This window comes from Egretta garzetta, unplaced genomic scaffold (assembly GCF_000687185.1).
Source record: "Egretta garzetta isolate BGI_Z169 unplaced genomic scaffold, ASM68718v1 scaffold91, whole genome shotgun sequence".
In the NCBI taxonomy this organism is placed as follows: Eukaryota; Metazoa; Chordata; class Aves; order Pelecaniformes; family Ardeidae; genus Egretta; species Egretta garzetta.
Window position 1 is genome coordinate 4,058,774 of NW_009258661.1, and position 18,399 is coordinate 4,077,172.

Genomic DNA, 18,399 nt, shown 5'->3' on the forward strand with positions numbered 1-18,399 from the left:
CCCACATACCCCCCTCCCCCCCCCCCCCCCCCTTTTTTTTTTTTTTAAAACAGCTCCATGCGTTTTCTTCAGGTTTCAAAGCTGTGGTTACTCAGTACTGCACTTCAGCAGTGGAGATCTGCCTCCGGGCGTGCGGGGGACATGGTTACTCCTTGCTGAGTGGACTCCCTTCCTTGTACACTAAAATACTTGCTTCTTGTATTTACGAAGGGGAAAACACCATTTTGCTCCTGCAAACTGCCAGGTAACAATTCAAATTTGTTCGTCTAAAAGCCTGCCCGCTGTGGTTACTCAGTACTGCACTTCAGCAGTGGAGATCTGCCTCCGGGCGTGCGGGGGACATGGTTACTCCTTGCTGAGTGGACTCCCTTCCTTGTACACTAAAATACTTGCTTCTTGTATTTACGAAGGGGAAAACACCATTTTGCTCCTGCAAACTGCCAGGTAACAATTCAAATTTGTTCGTCTAAAAGCCTGCCCCCTCATTTATTCAGCCTCTACCACTTCTCCTAAACCAGTAAAACCAGCTACTCCTTTCTCACAGCACCTTCCAAAAATACAGCTCAGGACATAAACTATTCATGTCTTCTGTCTAACAGGCATGGAGGTGTGTGGGAATTGGATTCTCTCTTCTATTTTTGGTTTGGGGATGTACGCAGGTGCTGTTCTGCATAACCTCATTTTCCTCTTTGTCTAGTAGCGCAGCAAAAGCATTGCTATACAAGTTTTGCGGTTTATTTTTTTAAGCAACCAACGTAATGCAATATTGGTAAAGTGAGATTGATTCAGAGAAGGACAAAGTTGAATACCGAAAGCAGATGAGTCATGCTCTGAGAACACCACTTTCCTCTGAACACACAGACTGATGATTATCCAGAGCAGATGAAATACGGGAGAAAGAAACCACAGCTGCTTGAACTTTTAATAATGTGTGTTTTTACTAGAAGGAGACAAACAGTACGCTTCCCAGGGACAGAGGTGCTACCACGTAGCTCTGTGCTTGCACATGCGGACGGTTCTGCACTCATTACTGCTGCTTCTTGCAAGATCAATAGCAAGGTCAAGAGAAATGCTGTAAGCTTTTACTTCCAGACCTGGTCAGTCTAGGTCATAGCAGAAGTGCCAAAAAAAAAATAAGGGAGTGGGGAATGCTCCTTAGACCTATGTTTAGCTGCAAGAAAGGGCCTCAAGTTTGTTAACATAATGTGACTGTGTGTTGGGGATCACAGAGAGTAACACCAAACCACTGTTAAGACTCCCAGAGCATTAAGACTCAGGCTGCAAAGTTGATAATGTATCTAATCACCATGCAGCTGAGACTGCTAATAGCCACAGCAAGTTTCTTCCTAAAAATTCATCACTATGGATTGCTGTAGCCTTAAATACAGTAGACAGACTACCTCTGAGACCCATCACAGATCAGGTTATCGCAAATAACATGCAAAACAAAAGGTCATTACTTGTTTAAGTCCATTCTGGATCACTGATGGGATGGGTCACACCTTGCTGCTACCCACCCAAGTCCACTTTACTTTCTGCGTGACCGTTTGCTGCGTGGGGACCACAGCCATACCCTGCTCTGACTGCGACCCTCTTCCCAGGTTCCTGATGAAGTGCTTCATGGCAGCCAGCACGGGCCAGCCTGTTCCACCATCCGTCACTTACCTGGCTGCAGGGAAACCCGGGAAGTGTCCAGCCAAGAACAAGTTGGATTTTCTCAGTCCAGATATTTACACTGAGGCTTACCAACATGTGGCAATTAGGTCAGTACGGGGGATGGCAGACGGGGTTTCTCTCTTTGACATCAGAAATGTGTTGAGCTCAGCTTCCTCCTTGCTTTAAAGGGAGGCAAAATAACACAAGTTACACAAGAATTGACACCATCTGCTCCTGAAAGAGAAAAGGGAGACTCACACGGGATTAACAGCCATGTCAAATGTTCAGTATGAAGCTTTCACATTCAGAACCTCAAAAGTTTTTAAGCCATGCGCTACCTAACAACCGTATTCCATAGAGCTGATTCTATACCAAGCTGATGGCACTATTTAAGCAAATCCCAGACCACATCACTGAGTTGCCATCCAGTAAAACCTTTCGGCAACTGGACCCTGTGCAATTCCACACAGAAAGTTAAAATTTCACATACCTGTGAAAATGATGTTCGTTTTCAGTTAACACCACAGCAAACTCAGAGCCTTTCATTCTGTCTGTAGCCTTTCAACTACACATTCAACTACCCAACACAAATGAAAATGGTATCACGAGTGGTCTCATGAGTGTTATGTGCATTGTTATGGGCCATATAGGCGTCGTCTCTGAAAACCAGGTAAACAGATAGACAACCCTGTTCTCATTCAAATCGGTGTAAAGACAGAGCCATTCTTCTGAAAGCTTTGGTGTCGACAGGAACAGGATTTGGATCCCTATGTAGAAAAGTAGAAACATAACATAACATCAGACCAATATTATCACCACTTTATTTTGTTTTGCAAACTCTCCTTACACACACACAACCCAAGAAAAACTCAGCAGACCCCATGGAAGCTGAGAAGGCAGAAATTCTTCAGTACCAGGGTGGTCTTGCAATTTGTACTTAGATTTTGCACAATGTAAATTTGCTCATACTCAGCACAGATAACTTCAGATGTCAGAAATGCCATTTTGCCATATGAACACACACAAGTCTGGGTATGAACTGAGCACATGTGGGCTGCTATATTCATATACAATATGCTTTTTCAATTTTCCAGACTTGTAAGCAACACAGCAGCTAAACTACAGGACTTGATTCAGTCTGGAGTCAGAAAGCACGACGCGTGGAACCAGTGCACGGTGCAGCTGGTGCAGGCTGCGAAGGTTAGCAAAATTACCTGCTTATTTGACATTTGTCTTTATGATACAATATGCAACAGAAATGGCGTGATTAGCTTAAGGTCTCAGCAATTTTATTGTTTTCTGTTAGCATCTAAGGGATACCACAAAGACCAGGGCACCACTGTGGTCTGCAGGGTGGAAAAATTGTAGTAAGAAGCAATTCATGATGCGAAGAATTTCCCGTCTGAGTAAGCCAGGTAGAAAAAAAAAAAAACTAAAGGAAGTAGAAATGAAAGAATCACAGAATCGCAAGGGTTGGAAGGGACCTCGGGAGATCATCTAGTCCAACCCCCCCTGCTAAAGCAGGTTCTCCTAGAGCATGTTACATAGGACTTCGTCCAGGCAGGCTTTGAATATCTCCAGAGAAGGAGACTCCACAACCCCCAGGGAGGGGAGAAGAAAAAAAAAACAAAAACAAAAAAATCAAACCCCAAAAAACCCACATTCACAGTTATGCTGCCACTACTAGCAGAATCAGACCTCCCCTATCCTGCAAAAAGAACCCACCACCTCCAGCTAACGCTCACCTTTTTATAAGAATCCAGCGTTTCTGGCTCCCAGAGGAAAGCCTCCCCAAAGCCACCCTACTGAAAGCTGGTGGACAGCAGGGGTGAACCACGCCTGGGATTTCTGACATCTACCGCTCTCACAAGGAGAGATAACTGCAGGGAAAACAGTGAAAAGCAGTAGTAAGTGCAGTGTTAATCACTACTGAAAGAAAAATCAAATCAAAGTCAAATTAATAAAAGATTCAAAACCCAACTCCCAGTTCACATGGATCAGCCAGGCAACCAGCATGCCTTCAGCTGAAGCAGGATCAGAACAGCAGCATTTGTTCCCCAAAACAGGGGTTAGTACAGAACTAAGCAGAAAAAAAAAAGCAAGAGGGGAGGACAGCCCTGAACTTAAATGAAAAACCAAAACCACTGATAATCAGTATCTCAAAAAAGCAAAATTCTTTTTTTAAAATGCAATTAAGTGCAAGTCCTCTACAATCATGGTGAAGGTCTTCCTTCCTAAGCTGAGAAAAGGAAGATTTTGAAACAGATCCACAGCTTGCTTAAAGTACTTCATTCAATTTTTAGTGAAAAACACATGGCTGTAATCTACCTTTCAGCCAGCCCAAATTGAAATGGGCTTAGCAAGAAGCCCCTAATAGGGCAAAAGGAACCCTACACACACCTAACTGTGGTGATACCATCTCAGTGGTTTCACAGTAGGGAACAGCCCCTTGCAGCCAGTCAATTAGATGAAGTCCTCGATGAGTCAAACCCTTTCTCAGCAACAGCCGAGATCCTTTCAAAGCCATCGGAAGCGTTGATCTGCTCATACCGGTAAGCACAGTTGTAATCCGTCAAAACAAGAACTCCCTGAGTAAGGGAGCAAAGATTTGATCTCAGCATCAGCATTTTTTGTGGTCACCCGTCTGCCATGCATCACCCCTCATTTTCAATTGCACAGAGTCAGTGGAAGCAGCAAGTATTCAATACTGTAAGCTTGAAAAGAGCAGAAAACCAGAGTAATTGCCTCAAAAACAAGGAGACCTCTTATAAACAAAGTCACTTTTTTAAATTACTTTCCCAATAGTTTAAATGTAAATATATTTTTAGTGGACAAAACTGAAGCAAAATATTCCTATTTAGGACCACCTCTAGAAAAGGCTCTGACCAGCGCTCCCTGCACACAAACCCAAACAAGGTGTTCCCTCCCACACCCACTTGAATGGGTGGCCAAGGTCTCAGGACTGAAGAGCAGGGGAGACCACATATCTGAGGAGCAGCTGGAACCCAGCTCTCTCTGAGAAGCAAGGAGGAGAACCTAGACACAGGACTAGTCAGAAATAAACTATTTCTGAAGAACCTAACATACGCAGAGGGCTGGCTGTGGTAGTGTCAGTGGTAGTCATGCTGCTCCACTCTTCAGAAAATGGGATCCAGGCCCCCAAAGTTTCTTAGATACTTCAGGGAGAGGAAGAGTCACCCAAAACCCTTGAGTTTCCCCCATAACTTTAAAACCTTGATAGCCTGCTGCCTTCTTGGGGCACTTCCATAGTTACTTCTCATTCCACACCTTCCCTGAAGACCCACCCACAGGACTGGCACAGCAGCTATATGAATTGATGCCTGCCAGCTCTCAGCTGAGTGGCTCAAACACTGGGTACGGCTTTGCTGCAGACTCCACACAGGGTAATTGCTCAAGCAGACACCCAGCTTCCCGGGCAGGTTCTGCAGTCCACACTGGCCTCCACACTGCTTGACCGTGCTAGCAGGGAGAGTTGCAGTGCAGGCGTGCCATGCTTACACCCACAGCTGGGAGGAGAACTGTACAGTGGGGGAGTGAACCCGTGCAGATACCACCACCACCACCCACCCACAGTAATGTCAGCATAACAAGAGTCACCCCCACAAACAGGTGGAGTCAGCCTGCTTCGCTTGCTCTGGACCTCAGCTGATATCTCTGTAACTCTACAGTTAGACGCTTTACTGGTATCTGACCCAGAAATCATCAATTTACTTAAAACCACAAAAGCAAGAGGTAAGTTCGGTTGAAAACCTCTGTTGTCACAGAAGAACAGAGCTGAAGCCCTGTAGACACTGAACCCAATGTACCACGAGCCCACGGTCTTCAACAAAAGTTCTCTCCTGTTGATGTATAACCAAGATTCACTTGCTAGGGGTCAACACAAGCATGTTCCAATGTGTTTCCATCACACAAACTCTTTGGGGTATTCATCAGAAATATTTAGATTAAGTACTACCATGATTTCTGAAGCAGTTTTCTAGAGTTTACAATTACCCCAGCGTTGACTGTTTGCACCCCCAATTCTCTCCTCTACTGTCGCTGTAGGACATGAATGCAAAAGGCCTGGTCAACCAGCAAACAAAGAATACAGACTGGAAAAGTGCCAGGGAAATGAAAAGGGTTTATATTCTTAGCGAGAACATTTGAGTCACTTGGCCTACTAAAAGTGTTTTGAGGTGCATTCACTGTTGATTGCATTTGTTTTCCAGGCTCACTGCCACTACATCACAGTGAAAAACTTTGCAGAAACTGTGGAAAAACTCGAGACCAAGGCTGGCATCCAGAAAATTATGAAACATCTTTGTGACCTCTTTGCATTACATGGGATCTTCTCGAATGCAGGAGTCTTCTTGCATGATGGATACATATCTGGAGCTCAAATGGACATGGTCACAGCATCATACCTGGACCTCCTGGCTGTCATTCGGTGAGCTGCTCTAGCATGAGAGGAGTTACACAGCTATTCAGTTTGTCCCTGTGATAGATATAAAAGGGTGCTGCTGTACCTATGGCAACATCTCCGAAGCCAATTCACCTCATTCGGGTTTTATTTTCATTGCCTGGCAGCACTAGAAATTGACTGAAATATTTACACAGAGCTTGTTTTCACAGCAAATCAGACCTAACCATGCAGCTCCTCTGCAATCTCTAAATTAAAGTTCTGTAACATGAAATCTTAAATTATAAGTCAAGAAATCCTGAACACTTTCTACCATTTGCAGTAGAGCAAAAGCAGGGAAATAGTGAGAGCAGCACTGGCAGGAGGCAGCCACAGCAACCGATCATACACTGCAAAATCTGCTTAAGCCGCAGCTAATACAGCCTACTCGTTGCCATGGCTGAGTTGCAACTGGTACCCAAACAATCCTGCCTACAGCTCATTGAGATGCATCTGCTCGACACCATTTATTACTAACTACGTGAACTCTGAGACATGGTAACGTTTTAACTTACCACAACACTCACAAAGGCTTTCTGGCAAAGGGTTCATCTTTCACTACTCAGTGCTGTTTGTTAAGAACAGATTGACTTATGGTGCAGAGAAGTGAGTTGCCCCTGTATATAAAATGCTACTTAAGCCACCTGGAGAGAAACAAGAATACACCATAACCAAGAGCCAGACAGGACTGAGCCAAACAGCAAGCATTTTCAGATCTGATCGCAGAATTCAAGTTAAGCGATAAGCTTAACATAACACTTTCAAAAGCCTAACACGTTGTCATCTCTGGAATTCGTTGCAACTTCTCTGTGTCAGTCCATGCCTTGTTAACAGGATTCAAGAACAGAGCAGGTATTTACCTGGGTAATTAGAGTCAGTTCTTTACAGTTAGAAGAAAGGATACAAACACTTTCCGGTCTGTAGCAAAAACCCAGCCGTTCCCAAACCCCCAAACAGCCCTTCCCCAAAAGGAACTGGTTGATGCAAAGGCCAACATTTGAGCAAACTGCTTTGCATCCCTGTACCTCAGGTGTGAGGTACAGCCAGCACAACTTCCTACACCCAGGGCAATGGGAGGACAGGGAAAAAGAAACCATCTCCTGCTTTGGAGAAGATGCTGTCATTACACACTTGTCCTTATGCTCTAGCTGTCTGTTGCTGACTGCTGTCAGGTAGGCCCTGGGCTAGATGGAGCCTTGGTGCGGTTCAGGGTTGCTTTGTTCTTACAGACACAAAGAGAGCAGAAGACCATGACACTCTATGATGAGGTAAGAGAAATACTTGGAAGAGTAGATGAAGGCTGGAGATCAGCAAAGCACTTCACATCAGTCTAGTAGCATCCTTCTTCCATTTTGTAAGACAAACACAAGCAGCATAAGAAAAACAAAAGAGAACAAAACAAAGCCTGAGAAAAACCAAAAGCAAGAACTGGCAGAGTCTGCTGAGAAAACATCTGACATGAGATTGAGTCCTAAATTAGAGAATTAGGGACGGACCCCAGGTGATTACACGACCCTGCAAATACCCATTCAATAGCACAGACCACTCAGGGCATTAGTAGAACAAGCCTCGGAGGAATCCAAACAAGCAGGATTTTCCCCACAGTGTAGGCAAGGGGAAAAACTGGCACAAGCTTTTTAGGCTGAGAAACCTCAACAACTGGCTTCCAAGTTTACCTTTGACTTATTTTCTCCCCTTACAAAACAATACCTGCTTCAGTAATATGCACATCATTCATCTGCTCCTTAGGAAGGATGCTGTTCCACTAGTGGACGCTTTTGACTTCACAGATAAGAGCTTGAATTCTGCGCTTGGCAGTTACGATGGACAGGTTTACCAACGGCTTTACGAGTGGGCTCGGAAGTCACCAACCAACAAGCAGGTAGGGGTGCTGGACTACAGCCAGGCAACTTCTGCATCAGCCAGAGCAGAAACGGTTTGCTTTTCTTTTATTAAAAGAAGTGCAGATAGAAGTGGAATAATTTAATTCTTAGTATCTCACTCTGAATGATGACCTGTGATACCCCAGTTATGCCACCTACAGTCTTAGCTCAGACATTTCACCTAACAATGAATTGTATCCCCCAGAGTACTGGAGCTCATACCTAGGAGCTGGATTCCCATGCACCACCAATATGGTTTTGGTTTTTAAACTTTTATCACTGAGGTAACATTGTACAAAATAAGCTAAACCAAAAGTCTGTTTACATAGTTTACATATTACGGAACAACACTAGATGGCTGCAAGAGACGCTAATTGCAGGGTATTTTCCATTCACTGGTACTTTTACTAGTGCAACATATATATTTTTTTTAATAATATGTTTAACCAGAAAGTATAAATGTTAAACAAGGCAATTTCAGCCTTCATGGTCTTTAGCACTTACTTTCACTTCTTAATTCATCTATATTGTAGAGTAATGGAAAATTCTGCACGATGCAAATAGCTATTGCTCTGTTTGAAAACTCATTTTGCCCTAAGTGAGATTTTTACTGTGGTAATCAGCAACCCTTTGAAATTCTACAGCTGAACATAAAATTTGCCTTCAGCAAACATTCAAGTTCAAGCGTATCTTTTGAAGTTAAATAGTATGCTCTTCCATTTGGGATGAGTATTGTGTACTGGTTATGAAGGACAGCACATACTATAGGGGAAGAGACTTTGCATAGCTTAAGTAGCTGGCTGTTTGGGGTTTTTTAAATAGTCTAGCTTTCTAGATTTCAGAGGTCATTCTTAAGAAAAAAATTATAGCCTTTTCCTTCTTCTTAATTAACATTAATTCCCTTCCACATTCTCTTTCTGAACAGATCAACCCAGCCTATGAAAGGTATTTGAAGCCACTTCTTCACAACACGCTGTCGAAAATGTGAAGACCACACATTTCCTCCTGTTCTTTGTGCAGCAGTACATTTCTGAAGCATCACTAATGACTAATCAGAATTAATAATTAGTTGCTTACTTGCAGTTGCAACGAATATGGAACAAGATTCTTAGCCAGCCATTTGCATTTAATCAGACAGAAGCCAAACAATGCTGAGTGGTACCCACCACTATGAGGCAATCTAGTCAGAAATAGCCTCAGTTTGCTGGTTTCTAACCTGAAGCATCCTGATAGCATCAAAACGATGCCATTTGGCTTTCTTTTTCTTTTTCTAAATCCACTATATGACAATTAAGGGGAAAAAAAAAAACCAAAACACAAAACCACCACATTAGGAACTCCCCTCAGTGTGTTTTAACTGTACAGTGCTTTCAAAACAAACAAACAAAAAAAAAATCAAACCCCCAAAAACCTACTTTACTAAAAAACCCAAGGAAGGTCCTTGGTTTCTAGGAACAACCTGCTCTCTTAGATCAAGAAGTGTATTAGAAAGTACATCTGTTTGGACAATTAAAACAGCTTTTAACTTGCTCTGCAGTGGAGTATTCCTGGCTAATGAAGATTCAGGCAAAGCTGATGCCAACTCCAATCTGCAAAATTTACTTTCCCATTAATAGAGCTGCTCATGCTGCCTTTCTATAAATCCTGGGCTCCAATAAAGTGTATTATTTGGAATACTGCTTCTCTAATTATTATACTTCATAGTTATGGAAAGGGCAGGCTGAGCCAGGTCAGTCATTAATTTGCTAGTAAATTAAGCATTGCAAAGAACATCTTGTGATTATAATTCAATGCCAGTTAACACAGATATTTCTTACCACCTGTTGCAGGAAGGAAACAACCACTTTTCCCGAGCTCCATCAGTTCAGCTTTTCTTTCCCCCCTATAGGAAGAACAAAGCTCTTACCACCTCTTATTACAGAAGTCAAAACCCCTACAATGCAGGAAGAGGGGAGACAAAATATGACAAATAAACCTCTGAGATGGGCCTTTTGAGTGAGAGATGGGATGGGAAGCTCCCACTTTCAAGAACCAGTAGCTACCATAGAAATCCAGACACTCCTTCACATCCCCAAAGAGCTGTGGTCCACACAGCCCAGAGAGCAAAGCAGTTGGGGTAAGGAACACTTGTGACAAGAACTTCACGGGAGAACGTGATCCTTTCATCAAAACAGATATCAACTCTCTCACTCCCAACAGCATTCAAGTTGGAGCATAACCAGAATTTCTATTAATAACTATGACAAAGTGCCCGAGATAAGCAGAAATGGCTAATCAAAATTGAGTAAAACCACAGAACTTTAGTGCCTTGACTTGAACATATCAGAAACCACACTCTACAGTTAAAATTATACATATAAAGTCACTAGCTAAATCACTGACAAACCAGACAACGCTACTTAGCGGCTACAAGTATTTAGGCTCTGTGTTCCCTCCAACCCCATCCCTCTAGCCAGTACAAATACTTGCCATCCTTTTATTAGCCATAATGAAGTTTTCAAAACAAAAGCTTTTTCCTATAATGAGGATAGTTGAATCAACTGATTAAGACAAAAAAGAACAAAGTACATCCATAATGGAGGAAAATGGAGCCCTACCAGAGCATCTGAACTACTGAGCAGAACACAAAAACAGGGTTTTGGGTGGGTTTTTTTGGTTGGGTTTTGTTCTTTAAGTATCACAGTTCTGGAAGACAAAAAAAAAAAAAAAAAACAAAGTAGTAGTCTGTGTTCCACATTTTTATTAGCTTCTTGCTGGCAGGCATTACACTTGGGAATAATATTGCACCAGGCATTAAAAATATGAATTCTACCACAGGGACATTTTGCATTTAGAATCCAATATAAATATTTCTAATCGTATTTCCATGGCTACAGATAATATTTGGTTGCTTGATTTATATGCATAGAAAGAAACAGTTGTCATAACTGTAACAAACTGTACTTATCAAGTACTTTTAAAGGGTGGGATTTGTTTTCCTAGAACATTACAATACTGTTTATTGATTTAGAAACTAAATTAGTCTACATGATAGCAGCTTTTCCCCAACTGCATCTTAAATTCCATTTGTTTTTTGCTCCCAGTACCGTAGCATTAGATGGATTAGAAACCATTTAAATGGAGGTAATTTTAGCACTTTAAGTTGCGTCAGAGAATTGTGTTAATGACACAAAATACCCTATTGTACTAATTCTTCGGACTCCCTCTTTCAAACAAAAAGGTGTCTTGACTGAACAGGCACATGCATTATTTTTTTTCCGAACAGGACAAAAGGACAGAGCTGCTAGAGAATGAAACTCCTCCAGTCCTTACTGATAAACAATAAATAGTCGTATAAAAAAAGCCCACATTGTTGTTCTAGTCAAAATCCAGACTCTCTCGGGTTTGCTGTCCAATTAAGTTGCTAATCACTGAAGTGGCTCCTGTGGAGTCAGAATCAGTCATCTGTTTTCCGTGCCAGTCTACAGAAAGTCCAGTTATGCTCCACTGTGTTTTCATTGGCACGCTCGCTCATATGATGAACTCTGGTATTCCTGATCGTGAAGCCTTGCTTTGTGATGTACTCCATCAGATGGACTCTGAGCGACACTTCCTGGTGGTAATCGCATGGCCCAAAAGTGAAGGAAACCTGGCAGTCCCTGGTGTCCATCATATGCTTATTCCACTTTGTGAAGTGGTTTGAAATACCTTCCAGTAACGAATGGACTTTCGTCGTGATGGTGAGCTGCGTGATGATTACAGCCACCGGGTTGGAGTACTTGGAGAGCTTCCGGGTGCTGGACAGCTCCACCACTTCCTCAAAGGTATCCACGGGATACAGCGGCTTGGGGTCATTAAGACACTGAATTAGTGGTTCAATCTGATAGAAGTCCGCTTCTTTCCGAAGTAGGTCAAACTCCTTGAAGTCCAGTGGCAAAGTGAGCTCTGAGGTCCTTAAAAAGTTAAGAACATAACGGAAAAGTGGTCCATCTCTGTCAATAAAGTAATTGCCCTGAGAGTCCCTGGCAGTGGGGAAGTCTCCCCTGAACATGGCTCCAAGCATCGAGTCAGGATATCTTGTTAGAGTTGTAAGGGATGTCGTATACATGTGTCCACCCACATTTAGTGTGACTGGATCAGTCATCTAGAAAGAGAGAAATTGCAGAGTTTATCAAGCCACCACAAGAAGATTCAATCACCGCACTGACACACGTGGCAAATACTGTTTGAAAACTGCAGGCTCTGGAGAGGATCACGCTTCTCCCATTTGAAGCCTTTAAGTGGTTTTTAAACGCGAACAAATCCAAGCCACCTAGCAACAAGGCACAACTGCCAACTAGACAGGGTGATACTTAACATTCAGAATACGCATTTCCAGAATGTTTTAGAAATCCTAACAACTGAGCCACTGTCACAGAAGTCAGTTTTGCATTTGGGCAACAAGGTTTTTTCCTATTCTACAGATGGGGAAATGAGAACAGAGATATTTCCTGAAGAACAAGTTAATCTGAATGAGGCCCATCAGTGCTCCTTACTTTCACAATCTGTTTCTCATTCTAGAACAAAAACAAGAAAGAAAAAAAAAAATAATCAGCTGAACAAGTCTTAAACCTCTCTCTCCCCCTCAAAAGAGGATGACAGTGCAAGTTTAGACACAGGACCAAGAGCTCACAATCAAAATAATCCACGCACTGATTAAGAGTCATCATTAAAACAAGCAAACAAAAAAGAACTTTCAGCTTTTAACTGTAAAAAGAAATATTTATTAGCAAATTAGCATGCTGCATAGAAGAAGGGGGCAGAGCACAAACCAGTCTGCATCAGCTTCCAGATAGCACACGAGGAAGCAAGAGAGAAAGGAACATAAATCCCATCTGGCCACCAACCCTAACAACCAGGACTGAGGCCAGCCAGAGAAGAGACATATGCATGGCAGCAGAATGTTTAGAGAAAGAGAAGAGGAGAAAAATAAGACGCGTTTGTCTAGTTTGAAACAGGGTTTACAAGGAAAAATATTTTTCTTTATAAACAAAATTACTAAGTCCTTAAAATTATATGCAGGAAACACAAACTACCTTCAGCCTTTGCGTGTTAGGAAAACGGTAACAGTGAGCTTAAGGCATCAGTTAAGTACTCACTGATTGTACCTAGGAAATAGGAATCTGAGCTCTCCCCACAAATAGCAAGCGAGGTGAAGCACTACAGAGAATGTTAGTATGCTGTCGTAACATGTAGAATTTTTCTTCTCACATGACTGAAGCTCTGGATCTACACAAGACAGATCTGGAAGGATTCTTACCACAGGATCTCGAAAGCCCAGTTGTACCACACAGCGCACACTTACGCAGGCTCACTTACCATATATCCCCAGTCTCCATTATCCATCTGTTCAATTGCTTGAACTGTGGTATTCCAAGTTTAACAGAAGGCTGCCGAAAGGATACGCAATTCACCTCTTATTATCTCCCTGCAGGAAAAAGCACACACAAAAAACACAAAACAAAGAACAAAACATGGCAGACCATCAGTACCTACAAGAACAACCGAGGGGAATGCTTTCTAATCAAAGGCAGGCTCTCTGCCAGGGAGAGCATTCAGCTACAAAGCCACATTAGCAGAAGAATCTACAAACGAGCTTTTCCCTGCTTCTCCCTTCACGCTACCCACAGGACTGCCTCCAGACCAAATGGGTAATCACTCCACCAGCTGTCTGACCATCCCAGTTTTGTTAAATAACAAGCAACGCGCCTCTGAGGATAACGTACATTCACAAATGGACTCCTTTTCACATGGGAAACTGTACATACTTTGGAAGACAGATGTCCTTTTCCCAATTAAAAAAGTTTATTTAGCCACCATTGAGGTCATACACGTGATTTGTTGATATTAGTCAAAATTCCCATGCTCCAGTTTCAAACTGCACAGAAGAATAAATCAAGCATGAAAGTCAATGAACAGTAGGAAGAAAAAAAAATCTCACTGTGGAATTAATAATTCAGTAGTGGAGAACTGCAATTGATAGCGAGAACATTAATCTACAGACAAAGAGTACGAATGGACTTCACACATACAGACTCTGGAAAGAAATCTCTTTAGGGACAAGCCAGAGGACATCAAACATGTTTTCAACAATGCTCCAACCAAGGCAATTTGAGAAGTGGTTCATGCGGTGACTTCCCAGAAGATGCTGAACTGCTGACTTGCATAACAAGGGGACTCGCTCCACACAAGCACAGCAAGGGAAATCCACAGCCCGGGTTGTGCAACTCGAGGAGGGGGAAGCAGTGACCCCAGGCACCAGATTTTCCAAAGGCGGCCTGTCAACCATGTCAAGCGATGCATGGACAGGGAAGCCAGTTGTCAGTAAGCCTTTATCCCTACCCAGAGCCTGCCTCGCTGCTAGAACTGCTGAAAATTTAGGTCAGTCTGCTTTAAGTAGGGTACAGCTTCTCAGCTTTGTTTATTTTTACATCTTAAAGACCACACAGTTACCAAGAGTTCTGCTCCCATCCTCTTTACTAGCAAACTTCAACACAGCCACCCAGCTAAAAGCAGCACTAAGATTTAGCCAAGCCAGGGCCCTACCTTCTAAAACAACTGAAGGTTCACACTTAACTCCCAACCAAAAAGACTACTTGTCCTTCTCATTCCTAGCAAACGAGGTCAGTCCCATTCATCACAGAACAAGGCTCTGCTACCCTGCTCTGCCCACTTCTCTGGGCTCTGCTACCCTGCTCAAACCCACAGCCCGGGCACAACAGCATCCAGCAGCTCATGCCTTCGGGGACCGGCAGCACAAGCACAGCCTCAGCCGCATCTCAGATGTGTTAAAGAGCAGAAAAAACAAAGTCAGTATACAAAAATCATGAGGTGAGACAACAGAAGACTAAGGAATACTAAGATACAGAACTAGTCATACCAGGATCCTATTTTTACAAGTTAGAGACAGAACATGCCTCAAGAAAGTACATTAAAGCACACACACCCCAACAGCAGATAAACCTGGAATGCCAGCTCTTTTGCCAACCTCTGTAATTACTTTAACTGCTCACAAATCAAGAAGTGAATTCATTCAGGTTTTCTTTATCAATCTTTATCAACAGCACAGACCTTTGTAAATTCCAGCAGGAGTTATTCTGGTCAAGTACACCACCAGTATAACATACAGATGCATTAAATCAATAGGAGAGACTGGTGCACGTTTCTGATATTCAAGGAAAACATTCACTTGAAAGTGAAATGATGCAGCCAGACAGAAATTTCACTGGTAATCATGACAGAAGAGATTCACAGTCTTAATAAAATTAACTGGAATTATACATTCAGAATATTTCAGAGACAGACAGATGCCCATCAGAGTTATTTAAACTGGTGGACAGTTACTATGTTATTTTGGTCAGCATCTAAGCCCACACTACAGATGAATCAAGACTTTATCAGGGAAAGAAACAGATGACACCGCCTGTCTGTACGAGGGCATGAACTAATCTTTGATCACAGCACTGCTATGTAATACTGGAGTGAATAATTTACGAGAGCAATTAGCTGAAAGAAACCCAGCTCTCAACATATAAGTGGCATCAAGAAGTCTCACTGACCTTTGCGTAAGGACCCAGAATCACTAGGCATGCACAAACCTCCCTGGCAGAGCTGGAGCAAGATGCACAACGCGAAGGGATGATACCAGGAAGCCATCATAAAATGCCCAAGTGTGATCACAGCTACCCGCTGCTTCCCGCACCAATCTGGGAGCTCTGAATTTCTGGACAACTTCACAGGCAAAAATAGCTCAGTTCAGGTACAGCCTGAGATAAGGACTAACAAACCACATCACAACAAGGGTGGGGACATACGCCCTTCGCGACATACACCCTTTCAACCATGTCTTAAATTCTTCCTGAATGAAATACAGTGACGCACTGGTGAGGGTGGGCAGCCACTCACTCCATCCATACCACGGGATGGGCAGCCTCAAGCCAGCTCTTGTCCCTGTGTCACACAGCAACACACCACACCCGGGGACAGCCTCACCAACATGGCTACTCATGTCCAGACAGCAGGTACCAGACAACATGCAGCCGTATCCCAAGACAGCCTGTCTTTAATAACCATAAAAACAACTCATTTAAGAAGAAATTCAGGCAGGCAAACTGCTGACACCATTTAAGCCAAACAGGATGTCATTCCTTGCTGAGAGCAGAAGTACACTGATTGTGGCAAACCACAGTCCTGCTTTCATCAAGCTGCTTCTGCGAGCAGGGAGATGATGTACAGCATTAACGTGGTCATCACCGCTGCTGCTGTAGCTCAGCACCAAGCACGTCCAGAACTACAAGAAAGGAGTACCTCTGAAGAAAAGCACTCAAGTCATCATTTTATATTTAATACACCAAATTGGATAACAGCATTTATAAAATGCTTGCTCTTATTTCATGTATTATGACTCGGAGAATTAGAAGGTTATCTACCAGCAACCCTTCTGCAACAGGTAGTCCCATTAACTTCAGCAGGGCTTCTGCAACAGAGCTGCTAACGTGCAACCATTTTGCAAGCTGAAACTCAGAGAAAGCAAATGACAGTCAGCTGAACATCTGCATCTGTGAATACACACACGGGTTCAGGACCTGCCCAGAGGATGCCAGCAGCACTGCCAAGCATTTACACTCCTGGGACCACATGCACTACGTTTGGTCAAGGCCACTGCACTTGGAGAAAATCATAGTGTTTGTGTCACATGCAGTTACTTTAAGGACGAGCAGAAAATCACCTAACAGTTAAAAGTCAAGAGCCACATACCACCTGATTTGCTCTGAATGTTTTTCATCTAGTTTTTCGAAGAAAATAATGAAAGGATTTCCTTGTGGCACTAGTCTTTAATGGAGAGTTTAGTATCAATATTACAACAAAAGGTGTTTAACCTCCATGCAAACTACTTAACCTCAATAGTTACCTTAGATTTCTAGGTCAATATACAATTGACAGGAATTCTACAAATTGCAACTTGAAAACTAAAAAGAGCAAAGCCAGGACTCTACTGATACAAATAAATATACCTGGTGTTTCACCCACTTAGTGAGCTCCCTGCCTCTCACATTTAGATCTCCAAAGATGAGAAAAAGCAACGCCCACCCTCAACACAGCTATGCTGTACGTGGACAACCTCTCTATTCTCCAGCCACTCACAACATTTGAAAGGCAAGTTTTTATTGTAAATCATTATTGGTGACTCACCTGAACTGACAAAAACTAAGCTAGCACCAGTGATGACTGTACTCCACCAAACTGTACAGCGAGACAACAGCCTGCAGAGCAAATCCATGAGGATCCATCACCGCACTACCCTAACCAAAGGAGCGAGGAGGAGGCAAGCTCTTAAAACAACCGTTTACCGAAGCTTCTGGTAATTCAGCAGATCAGCTTCACTAAAGAAAGCATCCATCACCTTCTACACGTCAAGTTTAGAATGACTAATACAGTTTATTGAAAATTAACTCAGTTCTTGCTTTTCTTTCGTTGCTTTTTACTAATCCTTAGTCTTCACCTCAGGCAGGAGGGAAAAGCGCTCATGCTAGCCACTCAGCGTTTTCACTCCTTTATGTCTAATTGCTTCACTATAAATTCCAAGCTCCTGAAGCTTCCTTCCCTCCCCTGAGGAGCTCTACGACATCCTGGTTTAAGTCCAGGTTCCAAACTTTTATTTTAACTGTTGCTTGTTTGAAATGCTCACATCACCACATTACTTTGGCCCTCCTCTCACACGAGCCAAAAGACAACACTTGCACCTAGCCTGGTCCTGCTGGCCCTGTGCTGCCGAAGGAACCCCAGGCACCCAGGCTTTCAGCACCCATGACAACAGTTGGGTTTTACCCAATTTATGTCACTTCTGTGAAACTAACTGGTAGCTGTCTGTGTGTGGGAATGCATCTCCAAACAGTTTTGGAGGAAGGCAGGTGTCAGAAACACTGAGCCTCCCTGCACAGACTAAGGAGCAACAGCAAGACAGGGCAGAAACCCTTCCTGTGAGCCCAGGCCAGAGAGGGACCCAGGCCTGTGGCAGGAGCCGGGAAGTGCCGGTTTCCATCACAGAGGAGCCAGAGAGCTCACGGAGGGAGAGCTCTCCCCAGGATCACAATGATTCAGCAAAGATGCTGGAAATGAACCCAGACATTTCGCCCCCTCACCACCCTGCAAGTAACCCAAGAGCCCACACCCCCACCCCAAAGCAGCGTCCCAGCTCTGCCTCCCCTCCCGGGTGGGGCACGACCCACATAACCCAGACCCTCCCTGCCAGAGATCACCGCCGGGCACCCCAGCTCCCACCCCGGCGCCCTCCCCGCTCCTTCCTTTTCCCCTCCCCAGCGGTGCCAGCACCCGGGCACCGGCCGTCCCATCCCCACCCCAACGCCGAGGCCCCGGCATCCT

The 18,399-nt window shown here is 43.5% G+C and overlaps 2 protein-coding genes and 1 long non-coding RNA gene across 4 annotated transcripts in view; 1 reads left to right on the top strand and 2 right to left on the bottom strand.

Moving 5' to 3' along the window:
• The window catches only part of ACOX2 (acyl-CoA oxidase 2), an 18,868-nt gene extending 9,882 nt beyond the window's left edge, over positions 1-8,986 (top strand). Inside the window, exons 10-15 of the mRNA XM_009648373.2 lie at positions 54-244; positions 1,602-1,763; positions 2,751-2,856; positions 5,886-6,103; positions 7,865-7,997; positions 8,924-8,986. Of these exons, the coding sequence (XP_009646668.1) occupies positions 54-244; positions 1,602-1,763; positions 2,751-2,856; positions 5,886-6,103; positions 7,865-7,997; positions 8,924-8,986 (873 nt within the window). The remainder of the gene's footprint in view (positions 1-53; positions 245-1,601; positions 1,764-2,750; positions 2,857-5,885; positions 6,104-7,864; positions 7,998-8,923) is intronic.
• On the bottom strand, positions 1,679-3,524 carry LOC118453335. The gene is made up of 3 exons (XR_004843258.1): positions 3,402-3,524; positions 2,147-2,423; positions 1,679-1,836 (listed from the first exon to the last, which is right to left on the bottom strand). It is a non-coding gene; the product is annotated as an uncharacterized LOC118453335 (long non-coding RNA).
• A 1,754-nt stretch (positions 8,987-10,740) lies between the features above and the next one.
• KCTD6 (potassium channel tetramerization domain containing 6) lies at positions 10,741-18,137 on the bottom strand. Of its 2 annotated transcripts, none has more exons than XM_009648374.2 (2): positions 13,336-18,137; positions 10,741-12,121 (listed from the first exon to the last, which is right to left on the bottom strand). In XM_009648374.2, exons 1-2 carry the CDS (start codon positions 13,360-13,362, stop codon positions 11,435-11,437), a joined length of 714 nt encoding a protein of 237 aa, XP_009646669.1. In that variant the 5' UTR covers positions 13,363-18,137; the 3' UTR covers positions 10,741-11,434. The 2 variants fall into 2 exon arrangements, with proteins under 2 accessions (XP_009646669.1, XP_035759720.1); XM_035903827.1 differs by having other exon boundaries at positions 10,741-12,533.
• Between the last annotated feature and the right edge of the window lie 262 nt (positions 18,138-18,399).

Bases quoted from the DNA above. Each gene is read 5' to 3' on its own strand.
- KCTD6 (XM_009648374.2), bottom strand. From the start codon at position 13,362: ATGGATAATGGAGACTGGGGATATATG. The intron at 12,122-13,335 runs GTAAGTGAGCCT...CTCTCTTTCTAG, and splicing joins ATGGAGACTGGGGATATATG to ATGACTGATCCAGTCACACT.